We start from the raw sequence: 22,470 nt of genomic DNA on the forward strand, positions 1-22,470 counted from the left end.
GGACCATGACCGCAGAGGCCTGGCCTAGAATCAGCTGACTGCAGCATGACGGTGCGGGAGAATGGTAGGAATGTGCTGATCCCCGGGCAGCTCTTGACCCTGACCCCGCCTGACTCCACACAGCAGGCCTCTTGTTACCAGGCGCCCCCCCCCTCCCCCCAAGAGTTCTGAAACATCCAAATGTACTGTACAGGTGACAGCAGAACAAATACTGTCTTAAATCACATACTGTACATAAACTATCCTAATCATGACCATAAACCCATATATTCTCTTCCCACTTCCATCAGAGAGAAGTCTTAACTGAAGTCCACCTGGTATAGCCTGCCGCCACAACATGAAAATTCTAGTGGAAGTAGCAAGGGTGAAAAGTTTCCAATATGATGCGTGTGTGTGTGTGTGTGTGTGGGGGGGGGGGGGTCAGACAGACCGTCGCAACACTTCCTCTTCACACCCCGAGCTGGAGCACGAGCGTCACAGTTGCACAATGTTTCACAAGAAAAAACAAAACAAAAACGACATGTTCAGCTTGAAGTTCTGTGTTGACATCCTGTAGGCAAATGGAGGGTACGCACCCAAATGACCTCAACACTACACTGGCTCCATGGCACTCCCGTGTAAATTTCCTACAAATGACATCATCGCATGAGAGCAACATGCTTGTCTTGAAGAGGAAGACATCGGTGTCGGTGTAAAAACTACCGGCACTCATCGCTGCAATGTGGAATATGAGCTGTGGAATCTCCAATCATAATCCTTACAAGTTCCTCAAAAGCCTTCATGGGGCCTTCTCTACACAAAGCAGCAGACCGAGATCTGCAACACTGGTGCCCCCCAGTGGTTGGTATGAGGAGGTACACTGTCAGGAGACAGACCACGATCCACGGCTGGTCTGCCAGACTAGAGAGAGAACCACACAGGACACTGAGCAGATTTATCAAGCATCCCTTTTTATTAACGGTCACCTGTTACAAAAAAAACAAAATATTCAGTGTTAATGAATTTAGCAACGATATAGCGAGTGTTGATTACAGATGAAATGGGGACGCCCTATTCCTAGAGTAGTTAGAGTAGGATAGGATGAAAACCTGGCCTTCCGCTTGCTCCCACAACACGGGTCTCGTCACAGCCTCCCCCCTACAAGAGCAGCTGTTTTAACACACACACACGCACACACACATGCACGCGCACGCACTCACACACACACATCGAGATGCACAAACACACATACAGATACACACACACATACATCCTCCATCGTTACAGTTACTTAGTGACCCCCTCAGACACACCGAGACCCTCCCTGGCTCAGCCAATAGAACGCATGGATCTAAGAAATCATGAATGCACACACATGTACAGTAGGTGTTTCTGAGTTTTCTGGACAGGAGGCAAGAGCTCAACAACATAGTGTAGGTCAGCAGGTCCTAACAGGTACATTTAAAACGATACGATCTTTCCTCTAACTTAAAAAAAAAAATAAGAGGAAAAAAAGGAGAACCCACAGTTCATTTAGTGAAGTAGGAATTCATTTCATCTCCCTCTTGACAAAGGAAACTAACAGAAAACTACCGCTGTATTCAAAGACCTCCATTGAAAAAAAGGGGAGGAGTGCTAAACGGGGGAGACGCGGCGCCGTCTGAAACGTCGTCGTCGTCCGATGCCTTTTAGTTCCGGCTGTGCTACGGCTGGGGAGGAATGTGGTGCTTGTTGCGACCGCTGTGTGAATAAGGTCTGGTTTGGTGTCCGGAGGGTTTTGGGGCCTCTGCCTGGTGTCTCAGACTGACTGAGTCGGTGGAGAAGGGGGGGCAGTAGGAGGCTGCCTATAGGACTGGCGGGGAGGGGGGGGACTGCATGTGGCAGGTAGGTGGAGTGGCGGTGGTGGTAATGGTAGTGGTGACGGTGGAGAGGCGGTCTCTGTCGGAAGGTTGGGGGGGCGGGGGGCTGCGCTCCCCCCTCCCTATACCTCGGGCGAGTCTTTGTCGGCCTCCTGCAGGACAGCGGAAACAACAAAGCCGTGAGTGCCAACTAGTGACAATTCTACGGAACCACTTCAAAAAACGTCCCAAATTCAGGTCTAGATCGTTTCGGAGCATCTTACCCCCTCCTGCCCCTTGGTGAGTTGCCGGTTGACGGCCTGCAGGAGCTGCTGGAGCTCCCTCACCGTCTGGTTCAGTCCCGCCGTCATCTTCTCCTTCCTGTCCAGCTCCTCCTGGGGGCACAAGGCAACTGGTTGAGACCCACCAGCCACAACCACAACCACAGAAACCCCCCCCCCCCCCAACCACCTCAACAGCATCGGCGTACAGCGGAGGCGTTCGTCAAACAGTTGCAGTTTAAAACTACTCCTACCCCCGGAGACGAGAGGTTGCTGTTCTGGATGAGCTCCCCCTGGTCCGTCTCCTTGAAGATCTCCTCCTGGATCAGGTCCAGCGACTGCTGGGCCTGGAGAGACGGAGAGACACGAGGGGGAAAGAGCGGTCAGCAGAGAGCCGAGTCGTCGGTCTGTTCGGTCCGGGCAGAGCCGCTCGACGTTTCGAGGGTCTTTACCTTGTAGAGGTCGCCTGCCACCTTCTGTCTCTCGCTCACCTCCGTCTCCAGCTTGGACAGCGTTTCGGTCAGCTGGGTCTTCAGCTAAAACCAGACACACACACACTTATTACATGACAACCAGACACACACAAACACACATTTATATGGCAATCAGACGCACACAAACACACATTTATATGGCAATCAGACACTTATAGACATGAAAAGGCAGCTCCGCTCTGGTCTGTTGAGAAGTGAAACTGGCTGACTAGAGCGTCTGCATACAAACAAACCAAGTTGCTACTGAAACTTCCTGCCAAGGCACGAGTGTGTCTTATTTGTGCCAATGTGTTGTGCGTAAACAAAACGGGCGAGGCTGAAACTTTATGGCCTGCCTTTATTCTGGAGTCTATTGATGTCAGCGACATCTCTGTATGCCAAGACGTCAGCACAAACATGTTGCGCAGCCAGTGAACAAAAACACAGAAACGATTTACAAGAGAGGTGTGGCAAGCCAAGAGACGGATGGAAAAACACAGGTGTGTGTGTCTGAGGAAGATGATGGGAAATTGCATGTCCAGTTCCAAGGTGTAAAAGCAGTTATGTCCCCAAAGCTGACCAACGTGGAGCAGCCGGTTGGCCTCGGCAGGAGCAGCAGTGTGCTAGTGATGGAAGGAGGGTAGTGGTAGGAGTGTCAGTTAGTCTTGTTAGTATCAGTGAATATATATGCCAATCATCCACAACTTCCGACTCTGCCCATGTCTCTATAGAGTGGTCAATGAAACACAGGTCGCATACAAACTCATGCAGCCCTAGCTACATTGTGTTTGTATGGCGTTTGTGATAAGAAGTTCAGAGGTTGTGGATGGTTGGCCTCCCAGATGACTTAAAGGATCCCTGTGCCGTGCTAAAGTGCAGAGACCTCGCTGGGCGCGGTAGTTTAAGAAGGGACAACTACCTATGAATGGGGAGGGGAGAGGGGGGGGGGGGCGTGAGCAAGGCTTACCAAAGTCAGCTCCTCATTCTGCCTCACAGCCTCTGTATATGAGCCATCAAGTTTGCTCTGCAATTCAGTCAACAGATCTTTGAGCTGAAATGAAGTTTGAGATGGTGTTTATAACGGGAGCGCCTGTGGGACCCAGGCCAGGGAGAAGGCTTCAGTTGAAGCCGGGTAGCTAACGGGGTGAGGTTGGGCGGCTAGGGTGTCAGTGTGAGCCGACAGGACCTACTGTGGTTCAGGGGTTAGAGCCGTACACACGGTGCCCAAACAAAATTCACGTTTTCACTCTTTGGTGAGGTGTGGTGATGTGATTATAGTGGCAATTTTTCCATTCTGTGTGCCTGTGGGGAATCAAATTATCTTCAACAAGTGTGCACAGTTGTGTGGGAAATATTTGTTGCTGAAAGTCCCTATGTGATGTGTACAACCTGATCAACGTGACTGTGTACCTCAAGGTTCCGGAGTGACGTGTGTATGAACGGAATGTTCCAACTCAAACAACGCGTAAACACACATGGAGACATAAGTCGTAAACACGCCACCCACAAACTATAACAGAGGACCACCGCTACTACAACGCCACAGTTACGAGAACCACCGCGACATGGACCGCAGAGGGAGTCGGGAGAACCTGCGGTTCTGCTCACCTCTCGGACCTCCGTCACATAGGTGGCGCTCTCGCGCTCCGCCCTCTCCAGGTCGGCCTCCAGGTGCAGCTTGGCTCTTCTCAGCTGGGGAACAACAACAACAACACGTTCATATAAAATCAACAAAGGACATTACAGGTGTGTGTGTAGTACAAGGTGAACGAAGTACGCGTCCGGGGGACTGACGTTTTCCAGCTGCTCTCCACCATCGCCCAGTCTCTCCACTTCCTGCTCCAGCGCTGAGACCGTCCCACTCATCTGAGGAGCGGAGAGGGGGGTACATTGTAACATTGTATTGTGCATTTGCATCAATATCTTAAACTCTAGCCAAACGGGATGGGGGGGGGGGGGCGGGGGTTAGCGGCTACCTCTTTGAGCTCGCTCTGTGATAGCTCCAGCTTCTCCTTCCAGCGAGACTCCTCCTGCTCCACGCTGCTCTGGAGGCGCTGCAGGATGCCCTCCTGTGGACAGGACAGGCATTACGGCTCTTCCGTCTCCTACAGGGACCCTTCGCGTACCACCCCCCCCGCCCCCCCCTCGTGTTCCAACACTGACAAAATGGCTTCGCTCACCGTCTCCGCCAACACTTTCTTGTACGTCTCGCAGTCTTTCTGTAGGACCTTCTGGGCCACCTCGGATTCCTTCAGCTTCACCGCCAGTCCCTGGAGGAGGGAAACAAGAGGCCGGGTCACACCTCTGCCACGTCCACCGAAACAGCCTGGAGAAGAGTCAGAGGAGCTGTGGAGTAGAGTGATATGAGAGCCAGAAGGTGGCTGTGACGCTACCTCCGAGTCCTCCGACGCAGGCGCCGGGGGGGCGGGGTCAAGAGCAGCGCTGGGCTCCGCTGCAGGGGGGGCCTCGGCCACGACACTCTCAAACCTCTGCAGCCACTCCTGGTGGTTCTGGGAGAGGAGGATGAAGACGCACACACCGGTAAATATGGATGGAGACAGCGAGAGAGGAGCCTCCGCCTGTAGGATATCGTAGAACTAGGGCGGCTGTAGCTCAGTTGGTAGAGCGGGTCGTTCAATGATCGAAGGGTCAGTGGTTCGAATCCCAGCTCCAACTGTCCACATGTCGAAGTGTCCTTGAGCAAGACACCTAACCCCAAATTGCTCCCAATGAGCAGGTTAGCACCTTGCATGGCAGCTACCGCCATTGGTGTGTGAATGTGTGTGTGAATGGGTGAATGAGAGGCCATTGTAAAGCGCTTTGAGTGCTGCTAAGGTGGAAAAGCGCTATATAAGTGCGGTCCATTTACCATTTACTATGTCATGTCATCCTGTAGGAGGTAGTGGAACTATGTCATGTCATCCTGTAGGAGGTTGTGGTACTATGTCATGTCATCCTGTAGGAGGTAGTGGTACTATGTCATGTCATCCTGTAGGAGGTGGTGGTACTATGTCATGTCATCCTGTAGGAGGTAGTGGAACTATGTCATGTCATCCTGTAGGAGGTGGTGGTACTATGTCATGTCATCCTGTAGGAGGTGGTGGTACTATGCCATCCTGACACCGTCCTACCTGCTCTGTGGGAAGAGGCACGTGGGGCAGCAGTCTGTGGAGAATCTCTCGACACTCGGCCTGGGCTGACTCCAGGGCTGTCTGGTTCTCCTGTAGGGGAGGAGGAGGGTCAAAAAAAAAGAACAGGAGACTCGATGTCAACCGCGCTCACGGCTAACTCCCATCGGCACAACCTGCGCAGTGATTGGCTGTGCAGGCAAACATCTAACCAAACTCCCAGCTCTCGATGAACCCATCTCAGAAAACACACTTGACCTCCCTCTCAAAAAGATCTTCTCAGCGATTCTGAAATATCAAAAGGGCAAGAATTCATCCATTCACACTCAAAACAAGAGACGAGGCAACACAAGATTAGACAATCTATCCTCAAAAAGGTCCACCAACATCTTATTTCCTCCCAGGGAGGAACAGCCTAAGTATACCACCTGTCAATAACACACTGCCACACCAGATAGCCAGAGACGCTAGACATGCTCCCAACAAGCCCAGCTACATAACCCTGAGGCCTGCTGGGGTGAGTGAACTCTATATACCAGTAGCCAGCTGGCACATTCACTTCCATTCACATTAACGCCCCGTGTCGTGAGGGGCGAGCGGCTCCAGGACATATGTTTGGGATTGCGCGTAAGCCGCTCACTTTCCCCATTTGTACAAAACAGGTGTGCAGGGACTCCTGTTCAGCCATCAGGAGTTTTTTTTTTTTTTTTCTACTGTACTCGGATGGCACGGAGCAGCTGCAGTGTGAAACGGTTCAGCGTGTTCCCCGCCGGACGCGCACGGGGACGCCACGGGGGGGAATTGTGAAAGCAATCTGTGTCTACTTCTCGACCAGCCCATCCCTGAACACATACAACTAAACACACAAACACACAAACACACACACGCAGGGTTGAGCTTAAGAGGCGTGGGCGATTAGAGCCACTAATGGAGAACAAAAACATCTTTGTGAAACAGCTGTGTGGATAAAACGGCAAAGACAATTACCGCCCTTGGTAACTGCAACGTGGCGCAGCCAAACAAAGGCACATCTGCATGCGGTTCAAGTACAAACAATGGTACAATACAGCCTGTTATAAAAGAGTTCATATTCCATGTGTGGAATCAAACACCAGCCCATACCATTGTTATGGCCCCCGCCAACAATGTTTTCATTGAATGCACACTTGAAAAGTAATTTTCACAGGTCAAATTTCAAAGACATTCCAACTGAATTCACGGCTGATCAATCATGACAGTACTGATGGCAGTAAGATTATCACAAAGCAGGATGGAACATGCTGGATTGTAGCCTGGCGTCGCCAACCTGATCCCATGAGCTCCGGCGAAGCCAGGCTAGCTGAAGTGGGCAATAGGACATGAAGCTAATGGACATGATGAATTCAAACTAATGACGATCTTAATGGCATCTCGGTGGTCAGTTGTACTGTTGGTCCACTGCACACTCATCCCCAAAGGTCGGTTTCTAATCACTTAAATTGGGCTAAATTGGATAGAGAAATGTAAATTGTTTTGGATATAAAGAGTTGCAATATCGAGCTGAATTAGTCTGTTAAAATGTTGAATTCTAAAGCTGTGTGATAGCAAACAGACCACAAATAGAGAAGTATTACATTCAAAGCCAAACCAGCTCATTAGCAAATCCTGCTTAGAGATTCCTGGGGGGGGGGGGGGGATAGCATAGCTTAACAAACTGCCAATTGTTCAGGCCTGACCGCAGAATAGAGGGGTAATGAGTATGCAGCATAATGTATGAAGGATGTAGCAGAAGAAGAATTTCATTCGGTCGATTATGGCAACAGCTTTTGGGGAATGCATCAGGTTTGAGTCTAGAGAGTGAAGCAGACTGGGAAGTGTAGTCCGAACCTTGACTGCCTTGCCGAGTTTCCCCTGAAGCATGGATTCGGTGGCTGCCAGAGCCTCCATAGCGCTCCAGTTTTTCTCCCGAAGCTCCTGGTCAGTTTCAGAGAGACACCGCTTTTCAGTTCAGCCTCGGGGAAAATTATTCAGTGACCCAAAAAACACAGCAGATAAGGAGGACAGAGAACCATTGTGAACTACTTTTATCTCCTCTCCTCTGTGCGCGGTTGGTGAGAATTCTCACTCAGCCCGTTCTGGTGTCTCAGCTCGGACACCCTGACTGCTCCCTACACGCACACCAGCCGGAGGGGCCCGAGAGCCCGGAGACACCACCGGGTTTTACTGATGAAAGGAGACAGTAAGACAGCTCTGACAGTTGAAATCGCTCCGGCGTAGACAGATTCACTGCTTGATGACAGGAGTAAACTGCGGCGAGGTGCCAAATAGAATCAACGTGTGTGCGTGAGAAAAAGCCAATTCAAATAAGTAGACATATTCAACGAGGTACCACTCTACGAAGCCGTGATGGATATGCCTCCAAGCGTCCCACACGCGCAGACATGCACGCCGGCGCACACACAATCACGGCCAAATGAAAAGCACGATAAGGCAGAGTCCTAAAATGGAATGGTATGCTCGGCTATGCCAAACACAAAAAGACCCGTGAACAGACTCGCATTTAAAAACAGCAAAAGCAACATCTTGCAGGGCTTTCGTCCGGAGATATCAAACTGTGGCCCGAGCGACGAGCCAGAGAAGTGGAGATTGTAACGGAGTGGGAGATAAGACAGTAAAATGGACGCATGGGGAGGGGCTCTGCACTGCGAGGGTCCCAGGGAGCTCACACGCCTCAGGGGGCTAGACCGGGGGGGACAGTGATTGGCGGACTGGGACGGCGGGGGGGGGGACAGGGGGGGGACACGTACGTTGTTCTTCTTCCCGTGGAGCTCCAGGGCGTTGCTCAGCTGGGCCAGCTGGGCCTGCAGGTCGGTCACCTGCTGCTCCCTCTCCGCCAGCCTGGGGACAGAGGACACGGCGTCAGGCGCTACATCGCTAAGGCTTGTTCAACTGTGAGGGAAAAAACAAACAAAAACACTTGTGCGTCCAGAGCTCTAAGAAACGACGGCGGTGGCGGCGAGAGGCGACTCACGCGGTCAGCAGCTCCGGGCTCGGAGGCTCTGCGTGGGACTGCTGAGGAGGAGGAACAAGACAACGGGGGTTGGGCTTCGGTGTCGTTTATTCTCCTGCTTTGTGTGTCATGACGTGCGGACACGCTAAAACCGCTCCCGGACCCACCTGTACCTGTAGCTGCAGCTGCTCCTCCTTCTCCTCCAGCTCCTTGGCCCTGGCCTCCAGCTCCCTCAAGACCCCCTGCAGGCTCGACACCTCCTGCTCCTTAGCGGCAAGCCTGCAGCACAGCGACCGGGGAGTTCGTTTTACTTCCCCGAGGGCGATACTGTCGGACTGCCGAGCAGTCGGTGAGTGGTGTAGTGGGTTGATCGAGTCGAACGTGGACTTACTGGGCCTGCAGCTCCAGGAGCTGGACGCTGGGACCGCTCTCCTCCTCCTCCTCCTTCTTCTTTTTCTCCTCCTCCTCCCTCTTCTTCTTCTCCTCCTCCTCCTCGGCTTCCTTCTGTCTCAGCAGCTCCGTCTCGGCCTGCAGGGTTGCCACCTGCTGCTCCAGAGCCTGTGGGGAGAGGGCGCACACACACACGCACACGCTCAAACACTAGGATGTAGGTCGTTTTCTCCATTTTCTCCCTCGGGAATCTGCCTTTGCCAATTCAAGTGCGTGAAGTCAAGATGGAAGGTGCATCCGTAAGTGCTTCTGATACACAGTCGCTTGGAGAGGGAGAGAGGGTGCACACACACACACACACACACACACACACACACACACACACACGCACACGCACACACACACACACACACACACCTCGATGGCCTTCTCCCTGGTGGAGCCGCCGTCCTGGGCTGCCTGCAGGCTCTCCTCCATCGACCTGACCTGCTCCTCCTTGTCCTGGAGCCTTGAAAGACAAACCCACGCAAACGCCTTCAGTCCAACACAGAACTGACTGTTCATCGACTGTGACAAGAAAAGTGTCATACTCTTTACCACAGACTTACTTGCTCTGTAACTCTTCCACTAACGAATCGGACGCTATCTGCAGGAAGCAGAAGAATGGAAAAAGTAAGTATGTTGGAATACGACGTGGTCGGATATCAGGGCCCCAGGGCCAGACAAAGTCACCTGTCACCAACGTTACCTGTTCAGTAGCCTGGAGCTTCAACGCCTCCGTCTCTCGTTTCAAAGCCTCGTTCTCCTCTCTTACGGCCTGCAACGCGGAGAGCAATCACTTTCAAGTCGTTTGCCTCGTCGCGAGAAACACTGATTGCAAAGTGGTCGGCGAAACGCAGAACAGCTGATCGGGGAAAAGCTTTGCTGCAGCGTCGACAGCGTGGGATGCCATCTTGATTGGCAGCCTCAGCTATCTCCCCCGCCGCCCCCCCACCCCCCTCGCCCCATCTTGACCCCCCTACACACCTTCAACTCCTCCTCCTTGTTGGCCACCTCAATCAGGCCGGTTTTCAGCAGGTCCTCCACAGTCTTGATGTTCTCCTCCCTCTCGTGGAAGCTGCAGGGGAACACACACAGAGAACAATGGTGAGACCGGGCCACCTGCCATGTACTTAACCACAGATCGGCATTCGTTTTGCACTGGATTTTCTAAGGGGTGAGGAAATGGAGCCTGAAACGCGCCGGCACAGTGTGTCAAATTGGGCCGTAACGAATGTGATGTGCAGTCGTAATAATCGTCAAGCGCAAGAGTAACTGCTCTCCGGAATGTTGAGTTCAATTCGGGCCTTTCTCACGCACCTCTTCTGGAACTGGTCCAATGCCAGCTGTGAGGCGGTCTAGAAGAGCAGAGTCAGGGGAGAGAGAGAGAGAGAGAGAGAGAGAGAGAGAGGGTGGGAGAGAGAGAGAGAATAGAGAGTGTGTGTGTTGGCAGAAGTATATACTGAGAAATCAAGATTGACAGCGAAGGAAACAGGCAGGTTTCTCATCTGACCTGTTCAGAAATCTGAGCCTGCAGATTCTGGAGCTCTGCCTTCAGTGACATGTTCTCATTGCGCATGGCCTGAAGAGGAGAGAGAGAGAGGATAGAGAGAGAGGAGAGAGAGAGAGAGAGAGAGAGAGAGAGAGAGAATGAGGAGAGAGATGGAAGGTGAAAATCCACTTTCAGTTCCATGCATATGCACTGCAAGGAGAGAAACAGACTGGTTTCTAATCAAAAGGAAATCCTTGAGATCATTTGTACACGTGGCATATTGCAGACATAATGCAGACTTTGTTTGAGTTTGATGAGCCCCTCCATCCATCTTGGTACCACCACAGCACCATCACATTCCCACAGGTTAGTGAGCCACAGGTAGTGGTGGGGAGAGAGAGAGAGAGAGAGAGAGAGAGAGAGAGAGAGAGAGAGAGAGAGAGAGAGAGAGAAAGGGAGGGAGCAGAGAGAGAGAGAGAGAGAGAGAGAGAGAAAGGGAGGGAGCAGAGAGAGAGAGAGAGAGATTGACTGGTGATGGTGCTGCTGTACCTGCATGTTGGTCTCCCTGCTGGCCCCACTGCTCCTCTCAGCGTTGAGGGAGTCCTCCAGACTCTTCCTCTGCAGCTCCTTCTCCGCCAGACTGGACACAGACACAGACACAGACACGCACGCACGCACGGCGAAGTTAGAGAGATGACGTGGCACATGAAGACATACTGTAGATCCTATTATCTGATGGAGAGATTTTCACTCACAGCTTCTGCAGCTCCTCAAAGTGGGAGACAGTGGTGGCCTGGATAAGAAAGGGGGACAATTACCACCACGTCCTACATAAAAAGTTCAATGGAAGAGCAGTCTAAACTCAGACATGAGTGAGCTACAAAGGCTGCATACCTGTGAGGTGATCTGGGCCTGCATAGTCTCAACCTGGACTTGAAGGTTTTTGTTTTCATTCAGGAGTTCCTGTCAACACAACAAAATGGACGTCTATCACCACACGCCAGGTCGACAACATCCTGCCGATAACCACGAAACAACTTCCACTATCTGCCGCGAATCCTTTTCGACGTGGCGCCCACAATTGAAGACTTCCCACTCTGGCGAAAAGCAGATTGAGGGGATACGGGCGGGGGGGGGGGGGGGGGGGGGGGCTTGTCTCGGCGGTCCTACCTGGATCTGGAGCTGCAGCGCGTCGTCTGGCAGGCTGTGCTGGGACGCCTCCAGCAGCTGCAGCACCTTCTGCTCCACCTGCTCCTTGGACACGATGGTGTCGGTCAGGCTGCTGTGCAGCGTCTGAATCTCCTGGTTCTTGCTGCTCATCTCCGTCTCCACCGCCAGCAGCTGGCTCTGCAGCTCTGGGACGGGACACACACACACACACACCGTTACTCGCAGCATGGCGTAGGCTGGATACAGGCCACCTACACTGGCAATGTCGTCCTAAACGTCGATGTCGTCGTAAACGAAAATCGAGGCCCACGTTGGTCTTTGCTACCCGTGACGCGAGGGTGCATGTTTCACAGACCGGGTCTGTTGATCCGGTGCGTTTGTTTTATTACCTTGTTTGGCAGCTTGGAGTTTCTCCCTCTCGGCGTTGACGCTGTGGAGGTAGTTCTGGAGCTCCTCCCAGCGACGCTTGGCGTCCTGCAGCTGAGCCTGATGGCCACGGGGAGGCGGAGGGGAACGACACAAAAACACGCCGGTATTTACCTAGCTCTTCCACACTGCTCACACACCGACGCGACCTCTCTCTTCACTGCAACAGTTGCGGTCAGGGAAAACCACAGGAACAGGAAAGACCAACCTGGGTGTCTGCTGTGGTGGGGTGGTGTTCTACTGAGCACAAAGCCTCAAACAGCCCCACTTCCTGTACCAACACAGTCCTCCACTGTTCCAATCCACACACACACCTCCCTCAGTACTGACCCTCCCTGCCCTCCCCCATTGTGACTTGTGGTGCGTTCCATTTGGCTTGGAAGTGGTGGGGTGGGAGAGACGGAGAGAACGACGTCACCCACGAGGCAACCGCATTACACACCAACAACAGCACGGAACAAAGATGGCCGTTAGCTAGCTTTGTAAACCAGTAGATAACGCACCACGCGGGATTACGCGCCATACAAGAGGTGGCGAACATGTCCTCAGATAACAGTTGAAGAACACTGTGTGTACGACTGATTTAATGAGATGCAAATAACAGAAATGCTAACAGAACAGTATTACTAAAGTGTCAGTTACACAGGGAGCCATCTTGTTCATGACTTCCAGAGTGAACTGGGGGAAGGGTTAGCAGAGAGGGGCGTTCCAGTTCAAACTCCGGATAGGATCCTGAAAATCATGACTTCCCGGGCCGAATGGAACGCGGCATGGAAACCCAATGACCGACTGACTCCTAGCACAGGTCTGTTTCATCTCAGCAGGGGGGGGGGGGGGGGGGAGGGGGGCTAGCTGCTCCTACACTGTGGTCCAAATAAATAAGGAAGGCGGCCTGCCGGCCGTACCTCCAGCTGGGACACGTTCTGCTTGTAGCCGACCTCCAGGGACTTCCTCTGGTGCTCTTCCTGCTGCAGCTTGCTGTTGTTCTCCGCCAGCTCCTTCATCAGCCCCGAGTACTCCGAGCGCAGCTTGTTCAGCTCCGACGACTGCCTGCCGAGCAGCACACACACACACACACACACACACACACACACACACACACACAAACACACACTCATCAGCATCTAGCCAGCCAGCCAGCCGTCCACACAGCTATTATCAGCCCGTCTTAAACGAACACCTGCTGATAAGCCTCCCGAACTACAGAAGAGATCACCCGGCCTTGAAACGTCCGAGGCCCAGCGCACGGCCAGGCCGGCTGTTTAGATGCGCTTTGAAAAACAGAGGAAGGCATTGTGGGAAGGGAGCGTAACGCAGAGAGAGGAGGGGTGGGGAGGTGGGGCAGATTTTCCGGAGGGTTCCAGGTGAAAAGGAGGAGTGCGAGACGGAGGAGGAGGGGCTGTGGGAGTGATAAATGGGAGGGGTGGGGGGGTCCCAGATGGCCACTCACTTGGTCTCCATCTGGTTGGTGGCGGAGCTGACGGCGTCTCTCAGGATGCCGTTCTCCTGCTGCAGGCGGCTGATCTGGCTTTCAAGCTGCTCCCTCATCTGCTGGAACTACACACACACACACACACACACACAGTCAGTCTCTCCGACCGAAGCGCACGGTCCCCCCCTGAGGGGGGAAGTCGGAGGTTAGGTGGCGGTCAAGCCAGGTCACCTTCATCTGCATGCCCTGGACCTCCTGGTAGCTGCCCTGGGCTTTGGCCTGCATGACGCTGCGCTCCTTCTCCATGGTCCCGCGCTGCTCCATCAGCATGGCCTCGGCGCGGCCCTTGTGCTGCTTCTCCACCTGCAGCTCCTGGTACGGAGAGAGGGAGGGAGGGAGGGAGAGAGGGAGGGAGGGAGGGATGGAGAGAGAGAGGGAGGGAGAGGGAGGAATAAGACCCGGATAAGAGTTTGGGTGCCACCCAGACACCGACTGGTCGACGGGGATTGTTGTTGGGAGTTGCTACCTGGCTGAGCTGCTTGACCTTGTCCTTGGCTATGGAGGCCTCCTCCTGCAGCGTGACGAGCAGCCGCTCCCTCTCCTGGGCCGACGGGTCCGGCTTGACCGCAGACTGGCGGAGGAGGAGTGGACAAAAATGGAGGACAGAGACTTTCAGAGAAGTAGGACAGAGCGGGTGAGACGTTGACCTGATTTCTCCTAACATGGAACTGTAGAATTCCCTCTCCCTGAGCTGGCACCGTGTGTGTGTGTGTGTGTGTGTGTGTCTCTCCTCCTCCCCCCCTCCCTCACCTTGTGCCAGGCCTCCATGGCGTTGGGGCTCTTCTCTCGTAGCACGGCCACCACGCTGACTGCCTCTGCCTCGGACAGGCTGCCCAGACTGGACAGCAGCTCCTTCAGCTTCACCTCAGAGTTCTCTGTTAGCACACACACGCGCACACACGCACGCACACACACACGGAATGTTAGACCCGGTGACGCATGGTACTGAAAAGGCCAAACATAAGACTCATAATGTTAGTCATATATATATATTTATATATAAAGCGTGACACACTTCCCGTGTGTAGGAGCCAAGACGCCGTCTCTCACCTTTGTCGGTCTCCGTCTTCTGCTTCTTGCCGCTCCCCTTGGACGGAGCCGCGTCATCGTTGTGGGCCATCTGGTGGTTGGCGGCGGCCGCGGAGTCAGCCTGGGAGTCATCCACAGGGGCTGGGGGGAAGTGGGGGTGGGGGGGGTAGGTTATAGAGGCGTGTGATCAACACCAGGCTTGCCATGTCATTCCTTCAACTGACACACAGTCTTAAAGGAGTAGTAAAGGGAAAATGCATGTTTAGCCCTGTTTTAAGGTTACTTATGATCATATACAATGGTTCAGATCAAAAAAGTTGACAAAACTAGCACTTTTGAGAAAGTCTGATAATTGCTCTACCACCGTTTTGGTCATACAATGGATGTGGGTGGGCACCTTGAAAAACATGTTAAACTCTCAATTTCAAAGACAAGAAACTCACCGAGGTGTTAGTTGGCGTTTTGACATATACAGTAATTCGCCATGAAGTAAGATTCTAGTTCATCTGGAAAGGCTTTTTTAAATATTTAGTAGTTCCGCTTCTTCAATCCCTTCTACGGATTGATCTACACATCTACAACGGTCGCTTCAATACAAGTCAATGGATTTCATAAAATGATCAATAAAACCCTACAGGATTCATACTCTGCGGCGAATTTGATGTCAGAACACCAACGGACACCAATTACCCCCTCGGTGAGCTTCTTGTCTTTGAAATCGAGAGTTTAACATGGTTTTGAATGATTTTTCAAGGTGCCCACCCACATCCATTGTATGACCAAAACGGTGGTAGAGCAATTATCAGACTTTCTCAAAAGTGCTAGTTTTGTCATTGTTTTGATCTGAACCATTGTATATGATCATAAGTAACCTTAAAACAGGGCTAAACATGCATTTTCCCTTTACTACTCCTTGAACAGTCGCACGGCAGTGACAGCGTCCTGGATCGGTCGTGCTTACCAGGCTCAGTCTTCTGCTTCTTCGCGGAGTTCTTCTTCCTGCCGCTGCCAGTGGTGGCGGCGGCGGCGGGCGGGGCGGCAACATCCTGGGCCTTGGTCTCGGCGACCGCTGGAGACTCCTTCTTAACCGGGGTCGGAGCCGGGGCCTGCTCCGACTTGGCCTCGGGCAGATGGTCGTCCGCTGGACGGGGACAGACAAGAGAGCCGTTCGCCATCCATGCCGCATACGTCCTTATATGATATACATCAACCGCCTAACTTCATTTGGGTTGTGCGGATGTGGCGTCATGGTTACTGTTGCAAACTCCCGGCACCCTAATTGCCCGTTCTCCACCTCCTCACTCGCGGTGTGCTGGTGTGTGCTTTGAACGACTGCTTCTCATTCAGATGGAGAGACTGGCGCACTGCCACTAATGATGGAAGGAGTCTGAGCAAAGATGGTTTGGCAGACAAGGGCAAGTCCGCATTACACACACACACACACGCACGCAAGTGCTGCCTACTCACCAGATTCAGCCTTCTGCTTCTTCTTGTCCTTCTTCTTCCCAGAGGGCTGGGGCGGCGGCGGGGTCTGGGGCTGGGGGTCGGGCGGCGGCGGCGAGGGGGGGCTGGGCTGCTTGCTTACGGCCAGAGGGGGCTCTGCCTTGCGGCCGGCGGGCTTGGAGCCGTTGACCTCCGGCTCCTCGGGAGGGGGAGCAGCAGTGGCGGCGGCGGCAGCGGCCTTGGCAGCAGCCGCCTGCTGCTTCTTCTCCTTTTTCTTCCTCTCCCTCAGTCCCGTTGGGGCCTCCGGCGGGGGGGCGGCGGCCACCACCGGAGCAGGAGCGGCGACGGCCTCGACCACGGGCGCCGGCGGCTCCTCCTCCTCCTCCTGGGCGGAGCTGCCGGCGGCGTCGGCCACGTCGGTGTCCCTCAGGTCCTCCTCGGACTCCCCCCCGCCCCCGCCTCGCCCCCCCCCTCCGCTCTCCTTCTTCTTGTTCTTCTTCTTGTCGCCCTTCTTGCGGGCGTCGGGCCTGGAGGGCGGCAGCTTGAGGTCGCGCTTCTGGCGGGCCAGCACCTCGTCGTACGACGTCTCCTTCATGAAGAGCCAGAAGAAGAGGAACATGAGGGCGATGACCAGCGACGGCGCCAGGATGAAGAGGTACTGCGAGTCGTAGATGTCCATCGCCATTCTGCACGGGAGATCAGAAGGATGCACGGTCTTGCACAGGAAACACACAGAAACAGAGAATCCCTCGTCTACTCATGGGGTCCCGGCGACCCGTGTCTAAAGCTGGTTTCAGAGCGCCGGGCCCTGGCCTGGGGTGGGCTGGCACGCCAGACCGCCACGCCAGGGCGGCACAGTGAAATGGATCCGGATGCCTGCGCTGCCGGAGGGGGTTGTTCTGCGGCGCCCCGGGCCTCCCTAAACAGACGGGCCACTCACAGCACGGCCTGCGCTTGCGTGCCTGACACTAAAGCAAAAGTACAAGTGCCTTATTTCGACAAGCAGTCGCTCACCGGTGACAGTACGACAGGACGATTATTTATTCATTCTGTACATTGAACTATAGAGTAATACAGACCTAAACAGCTTGTGCCTCCGTGGGAGTGTGTGTGGTACTGTATGAGAGGGTGAATGTATGTGTGTGTGTGTGTTCCTGACCTAGGTCATATTTGGGGACAAATGTTGGACATGGAACCAAACCAGTTGATTGACAAAATTGGTGTCCCGAATTAGGTTTTGAATGAATTAATGTAGCTAAGAGGAATTGGAATGAATGAATCAAAGCAATGTCCACAAAGGTCAACGCGGGTGTGTGTGGGGGGTGAATTAGTGAGAGGGTGAACGAGTGAGTGTGGAGGGGCAGACGGACGGATTTGCATGGCGGTCTCTCCCACGTCTTTCTCAGTGATATGATCCTATTAGACTCCACCAGCCGAGCCAGACAGTCTAATACCATCTTTACACCGGCCAGCCCACCTCACCCTTCCTGACTAGGCTAATTCATGAGTATTACATAGTAAACCGGGACTAAAGTACAACTGCTACAACCACCAACCCCACTATTCATCAGTTCACTGTAGTTATTATTAAATGTGAGATGGAACGGACGTCCCGGCTTGACTGACGGTGGCCACCCCCCTTCCTTGAGCCTCCCTCTCAAGTGTGGCATGACATACTACACTCGAAACAGGAGGGCTTCGCACGAGCAAAAATACACCCGCGTGTAAATGTCCCCACCATGCTGCAGCTGCAGATTCACACCGACCCGTTGAGAGGCGTGAGGAGAGGAGAACAGGCCCCCTCCCCCCTCCCCTCGGCAGGCACTGTCAGGGCCACTTAAAACCCGAACATAATACCTACAGTACCAGTACACCCCCACCAACACGTAGGGCCTGAGACATACAAGAAAATGTCACATGCACCGCAGGGCAGTGTGTGTCAGTCGGAAGCAATGGTTTCCTTAGCCTTGGAAAACTGCCCTTAAGTACAGTCCCAGGAGTCTCTGTGGTAGCAAAGAGGATGCAACAAATCAATGGAAAAGATGAGACAAAATACAAAAATGAAATTCTATCGGTCACTCGAAAACCACAACTGCGACAGAACGGAAACCGGCCATGCAAATCAGCACTCGAATACCAGTGCAGACATATTGAGTATGAGTGAATGTTTTAACTCGTTAACCGTGTCTATAAAATCACTTTCATGACTTCCAGATGAAATTCGTGTGGGTTTATATCACTTCTCAACAACGCTGCTGTACACTGTGGATGACGTGATAATGCCCTGCTCTGCACTCACAGTGGCGTCAGCAGGAGCACAGTTGGCGGGGCTGTCCAGCAGATCTGCTATACTGGGCCTCTTAGGCAATTTGGATTAAGCAGATTACCCATGATAATACATTTAAGAATAACTTTCCGCTGCAGCGCCTCTTGGGTCCGATGGGCTTGAGGTCCCAGCGCTCCATCTAGGGCTCCGAAACGTCTCATTACTTCACGTCTGACACACACACACACACACACTGCCGCAAGCTATAAAATGGAGGCTAGTATCGAAAAGCAGTCATAACATTCACTTCCTCATGGGGAGAAAAAATGCCCTATGCCTTAGGCACTCCTTAAAGAGCAAGCTGTTCCTCTGAGCACAGCAGACAAAAACATGTCCTCAGTGAGCAAGCTAACATTCTGTGACTGAGCTTTGGCTGAGTTCATTGTATGGTTGTAGGTGAGAGCTACCGGCCCGCATTCAAATACTCCATACCAATAAACCCCTATCCACAGTATGGGCCTAACCCACAGTCAAGCCTCGTTTCAAAAGCCTCAGTCAGGCATTGTGCAACACAGAGTGCACATTCTTAAGCACACGATACATTCTTGAGTGCATTCATTGTTAAGTAGCGAACTCTTCACACATACATGAATGAACATTGTGGGTGGATAACCTTCATAAATGTTTGCAAAGACAGACTGCCATTGTGTGACCATGAAGAGAGGTGAAAATCCCAGAGCAGTTTCAGGGGTAAAGCTCTAGGACTGGAGTCAGCATGTCTACTGAGGCCTATAGCTTTTCATAAAGTGAGTTCACAGCCGCTGGCTTTTGAACAAACATTTTCCTTTGTTGAGTAGGCCAAATATTTGATTATCCGTTAGGCAAAGTACTCAATGTGCTCTTATCTGTTACCTCATTTGAAAGTGCTATATTCATGTTGGGTAGAACAGTGTATGGTAGAAAGGGACTGACCCATTTCAAAGCTAATAAAAGATAGTTAGTGGACTCTCCCGAAAAACAAGAACATGGAGGTTTAGACAAAAGATTTGTCTAAACCTTGACAACGCCGAGGCCTACAAAGTGGGAGGGTTGACATTGAGAATACAAGGTTGAAGACACAAAGAAACCATAACATAGGCCTACATAAATGGGTGCAAAAGCAAACAAGGATTAGCGAGAGAGGCGCTGCTACTAACCCTCTCAGCACCGCACCGAGGGAACACACCCTCACTACTACATTCCGCAAGACCAAGGGAACTCCCTAGTCTGGACTCTGGACAATCAGAGATTACAAAAAAAAGAAAAAAAAAGTGAGACCTCTTTTGCCAGAACAGCGGTCTGTCTGGACAGGATGGGGATGGGTGGGGTGAGTAACGCTGTCACGCCTGCCGGCTTGTCTGCTCTCACCCCGATGCCTCGGAGTGGTGGGTGCAAAGGTTTCCCAGTGCACCCAGAGCCGCCATGTCCCAGCATGGAAATGAGCCTGGAAGACAAAGGCCTCTCGGGCCACTGGCTCCCCGGAATCTAGCCACTTGGCTGGCCAGACCTCTCGCTTTGGCAGAGCAGAACCCTGGGTAAAACTAAGAACTGTCAGTCCAAAGACAAAAGGAAGTGTAACTCCGGCATGCTGTTTGAAACTCACCTGCATTAAGGTTTGTATATATGGGTCAATTATAACAGCAACAACTACGAAAATACCATCAACAAGAACAGCGAATGGGCAGAAGCATTTCCCTCTGTAAAGATTACTACTGGTTGACCAGGCTTTCTCGGAGTTGGGCATAACCAAGCCTGAGTCACAATTTACAACATGCAAATTAGCCCATCCAAGAGAGAAAGCCATAGAGCTGCAGGCAACTCTGATAAGAGGCAGCAGTGACATTAGTCAATATACAGGTTTTGACATGAGGTTTACTGCAGCATGGGCGTACTCAATGTCCCAGAATGCTCTCTGAGCCAGGGTGTTGCAGCAGCACGGTCCAGAGTGGATGATGCACAGGAATAGATCCACCCCCCTTGTGCCATACCTGGAGACGTCAGCTCACGTCAACCCGACTCACGTCAACACACAGGCTTAACGTTAGCTGACCAATCAAGCTGTCCTCAGCTTGAACAAGGAAACCCCATGTTTGCAATCATTTCTATAATCAATGATCTATTCAGACTGGCTGAGCTAAGTTACCCAGGGCCCCATTAGGCCCCTACTGGTCTCTGTAACGTGGTGGTGGCGGTAGGAGAGGCTAGTGTCTTCCATACGAAGATGGTAAACTCAAGTTGTGTGAGAGGATAACGGACTCGTAATGAATTAGGCATAGGACGCATGCCTATGAATGCATACTGTTCAAGCTGCATCTAACAGTGAAGAAGGTGGGCGTGGGGTAAAATAAGGAAACTGACAGCTTTGGGAAAAAGACAACATTTCTTCACCCATAGGACTGCAATATGGTTACAGTACAATATAGCCTACTCGAAGAAATGTTGTAGATGACCTCTGTCGACCGATATGGCTGATCAACAATAGACCTCCCCTGGGTACCTAACCTTGGAAGTAACAGGTGACAACAGACCAATGTTGGAAAATGGCTAACATCTTAAAACTAAAAGGGCGTTACTTCCGTAAATTAGTTACCGTTAGTCTAGCTAACGTTACTCCAGCCTAACCGGCATTAACCGAGCTTAAAGGACCACTCACATCCACTCATGGCCTGCACTGCATAGTGGTTGCTATGCAAATATAAGGCTAACAGTCATTATAGCTAGCCAGCCACTCGTTTGGAAATTGCCAACCAAAATTAACAATAGGAAATTACAAAAGTCCATTTTTACACAACTATTTGTTACAGGTCTGCTCTCACGAGACATGTAGCCTAGGGCACAGACTAGTTATCCAGGCTAGGTATGCTAGCCACTCCTTGGCTAACTGTTAGCTCAGCTAGCAGCCGATGTCATTCTTTGAATGGGTGCACATGTCATGTCTGGCTAGCAGGCTAGCGTCATCCGAGCATCTCCATATTCAGGAGCACACTACCGTCGCGTTAGCTTGCTGGCTAGCGTGAACGTTGGCTAGCCAGTAGTAAGTGAAGCTAACTTAGCCCATCTCGCTAAATCAGTCAATTAGGTCAACGCGTTTGCCTAGTTATATGAGCTCGCTAACCTTGTAACTCGAAATAAGAATGTCTCGACTAGCTAGCTTCTTAATGCTAAATGGCATCGGGGTAGTAGCTAGGCTAGCTGTCAGAGAGCACCTCGCAAGACGCATTGAGATTAATGACATGAAAGCCCGATTTGCGGTTCTATTGGAAATGATGTGAAAGCATCGTGCTTTGTGTCGCCAAGAAACTGTCAACGACAGCAAACGGCTAATGTAGCACCTGCTTTCCATACACGGCAGCGATCAATTGAACAAAAGGCCTCGCGTATCACGACCCAGCCCCCTTCTCCCGTGAATCCTCCCACCCACTCCTGCGTCCACATTTCCCGGCACGGCCTTGGGGGTTAGTGCCAGGCCTTGCTGGATGAATGGCTTTGCAACGCCTCGACCCGATAGCTAGTTAAGAAAATCAAGTGGCAAAACTGTCGTTACGTACCTGAAGTGGTGTGGTGTCGCTGTTTTAGCTGCTTGATGTTCAAATGAAACGACGTTTCCCACTGGCAGCGGAGCCTCGACTTCCCAAGGCAGCTCCTCAAGCCGCCCGTGTGTCTTGTTGCGGTTGCACGGGGGCGGGTCTGAGTCGGTTCGTTCTAGTACAAAGCTAGGGAGGGGACTGACTGGAGGGGCGGATGCGGAGGGAGGGCCTCTCTTGTGCATGGAGGTTGTGGGTCAATTTGTGGGTGTTGGCCCTAGTGCTGGTGCACCCCCACACCTTCCTGGTATACACCCCATACCTCCATGGTCTACACCTCAACACCATTCAGTCACAGAAAATGCAATAGTTTCTTATCATTATCAGCAGTGTGCGGGACCTTATTTCCTTTTACTCAGTCACTGCTTTCCTACACACCTGCTACCCAAGATCATTGGTCCAAGAGGGCAGA

General features: G+C 52.3%; 1 protein-coding gene across 5 annotated transcripts; it reads right to left on the bottom strand.

Moving 5' to 3' along the window:
- Positions 1 to 1,831: 1,831 nt before the first annotated feature.
- Positions 1,832 to 22,146, bottom strand: ktn1 (kinectin 1). Of its 5 annotated transcripts, none has more exons than XM_084438172.1 (36): positions 22,023 to 22,146; positions 16,194 to 16,855; positions 15,688 to 15,867; positions 14,748 to 14,867; positions 14,448 to 14,572; positions 14,164 to 14,268; positions 13,869 to 14,009; positions 13,656 to 13,762; positions 13,111 to 13,255; positions 12,169 to 12,265; positions 11,780 to 11,964; positions 11,504 to 11,572; positions 11,365 to 11,402; positions 11,159 to 11,249; positions 10,631 to 10,699; positions 10,438 to 10,475; positions 10,105 to 10,195; positions 9,827 to 9,895; positions 9,687 to 9,724; positions 9,496 to 9,586; positions 9,080 to 9,246; positions 8,862 to 8,967; positions 8,710 to 8,747; positions 8,486 to 8,576; positions 7,566 to 7,652; positions 5,703 to 5,792; positions 4,965 to 5,081; positions 4,752 to 4,841; positions 4,548 to 4,640; positions 4,366 to 4,437; positions 4,180 to 4,263; positions 3,539 to 3,622; positions 2,551 to 2,634; positions 2,353 to 2,445; positions 2,102 to 2,212; positions 1,832 to 1,990 (listed from the first exon to the last, which is right to left on the bottom strand). In XM_084438172.1, exons 2-36 carry the CDS (start codon positions 16,852 to 16,854, stop codon positions 1,961 to 1,963), a joined length of 3,897 nt encoding a protein of 1,298 aa, XP_084294298.1. In that variant the 5' UTR covers position 16,855; positions 22,023 to 22,146; the 3' UTR covers positions 1,832 to 1,960. The 5 variants fall into 5 exon arrangements, with proteins under 5 accessions (XP_084294298.1, XP_084294297.1, XP_084294296.1 ...); XM_084438171.1 differs by having other exon boundaries at positions 8,710 to 8,750; XM_084438170.1 differs by having other exon boundaries at positions 8,710 to 8,750; positions 8,856 to 8,967.
- Between the last annotated feature and the right edge of the window lie 324 nt (positions 22,147 to 22,470).

The sequence above is a fragment of the Borostomias antarcticus genome (assembly GCF_949987555.1).
Source record: "Borostomias antarcticus genome assembly, chromosome: 5".
Classification (NCBI taxonomy): domain Eukaryota; kingdom Metazoa; phylum Chordata; class Actinopteri; order Stomiiformes; family Stomiidae; genus Borostomias; species Borostomias antarcticus.

Excerpts from the sequence above, each read along its gene's own strand:
- ktn1 (XM_084438170.1), bottom strand. The coding sequence starts at position 16,854 with ATGGCGATGGACATCTACGACTCGCAGTACCTCTTCATCCTGGCGCCG. Across the intron at positions 7,653-8,485 it reads TCCACGGGAAGAAGAACAAC|GAGCTTCGGGAGAAAAACTG; the intron begins GTACGTGTCCCC and ends GAAACTGACCAG. Across the intron at positions 3,623-4,179 it reads ATGTGACGGAGGTCCGAGAG|CTCAAAGATCTGTTGACTGA; the intron begins GTGAGCAGAACC and ends ACTTCATTTCAG.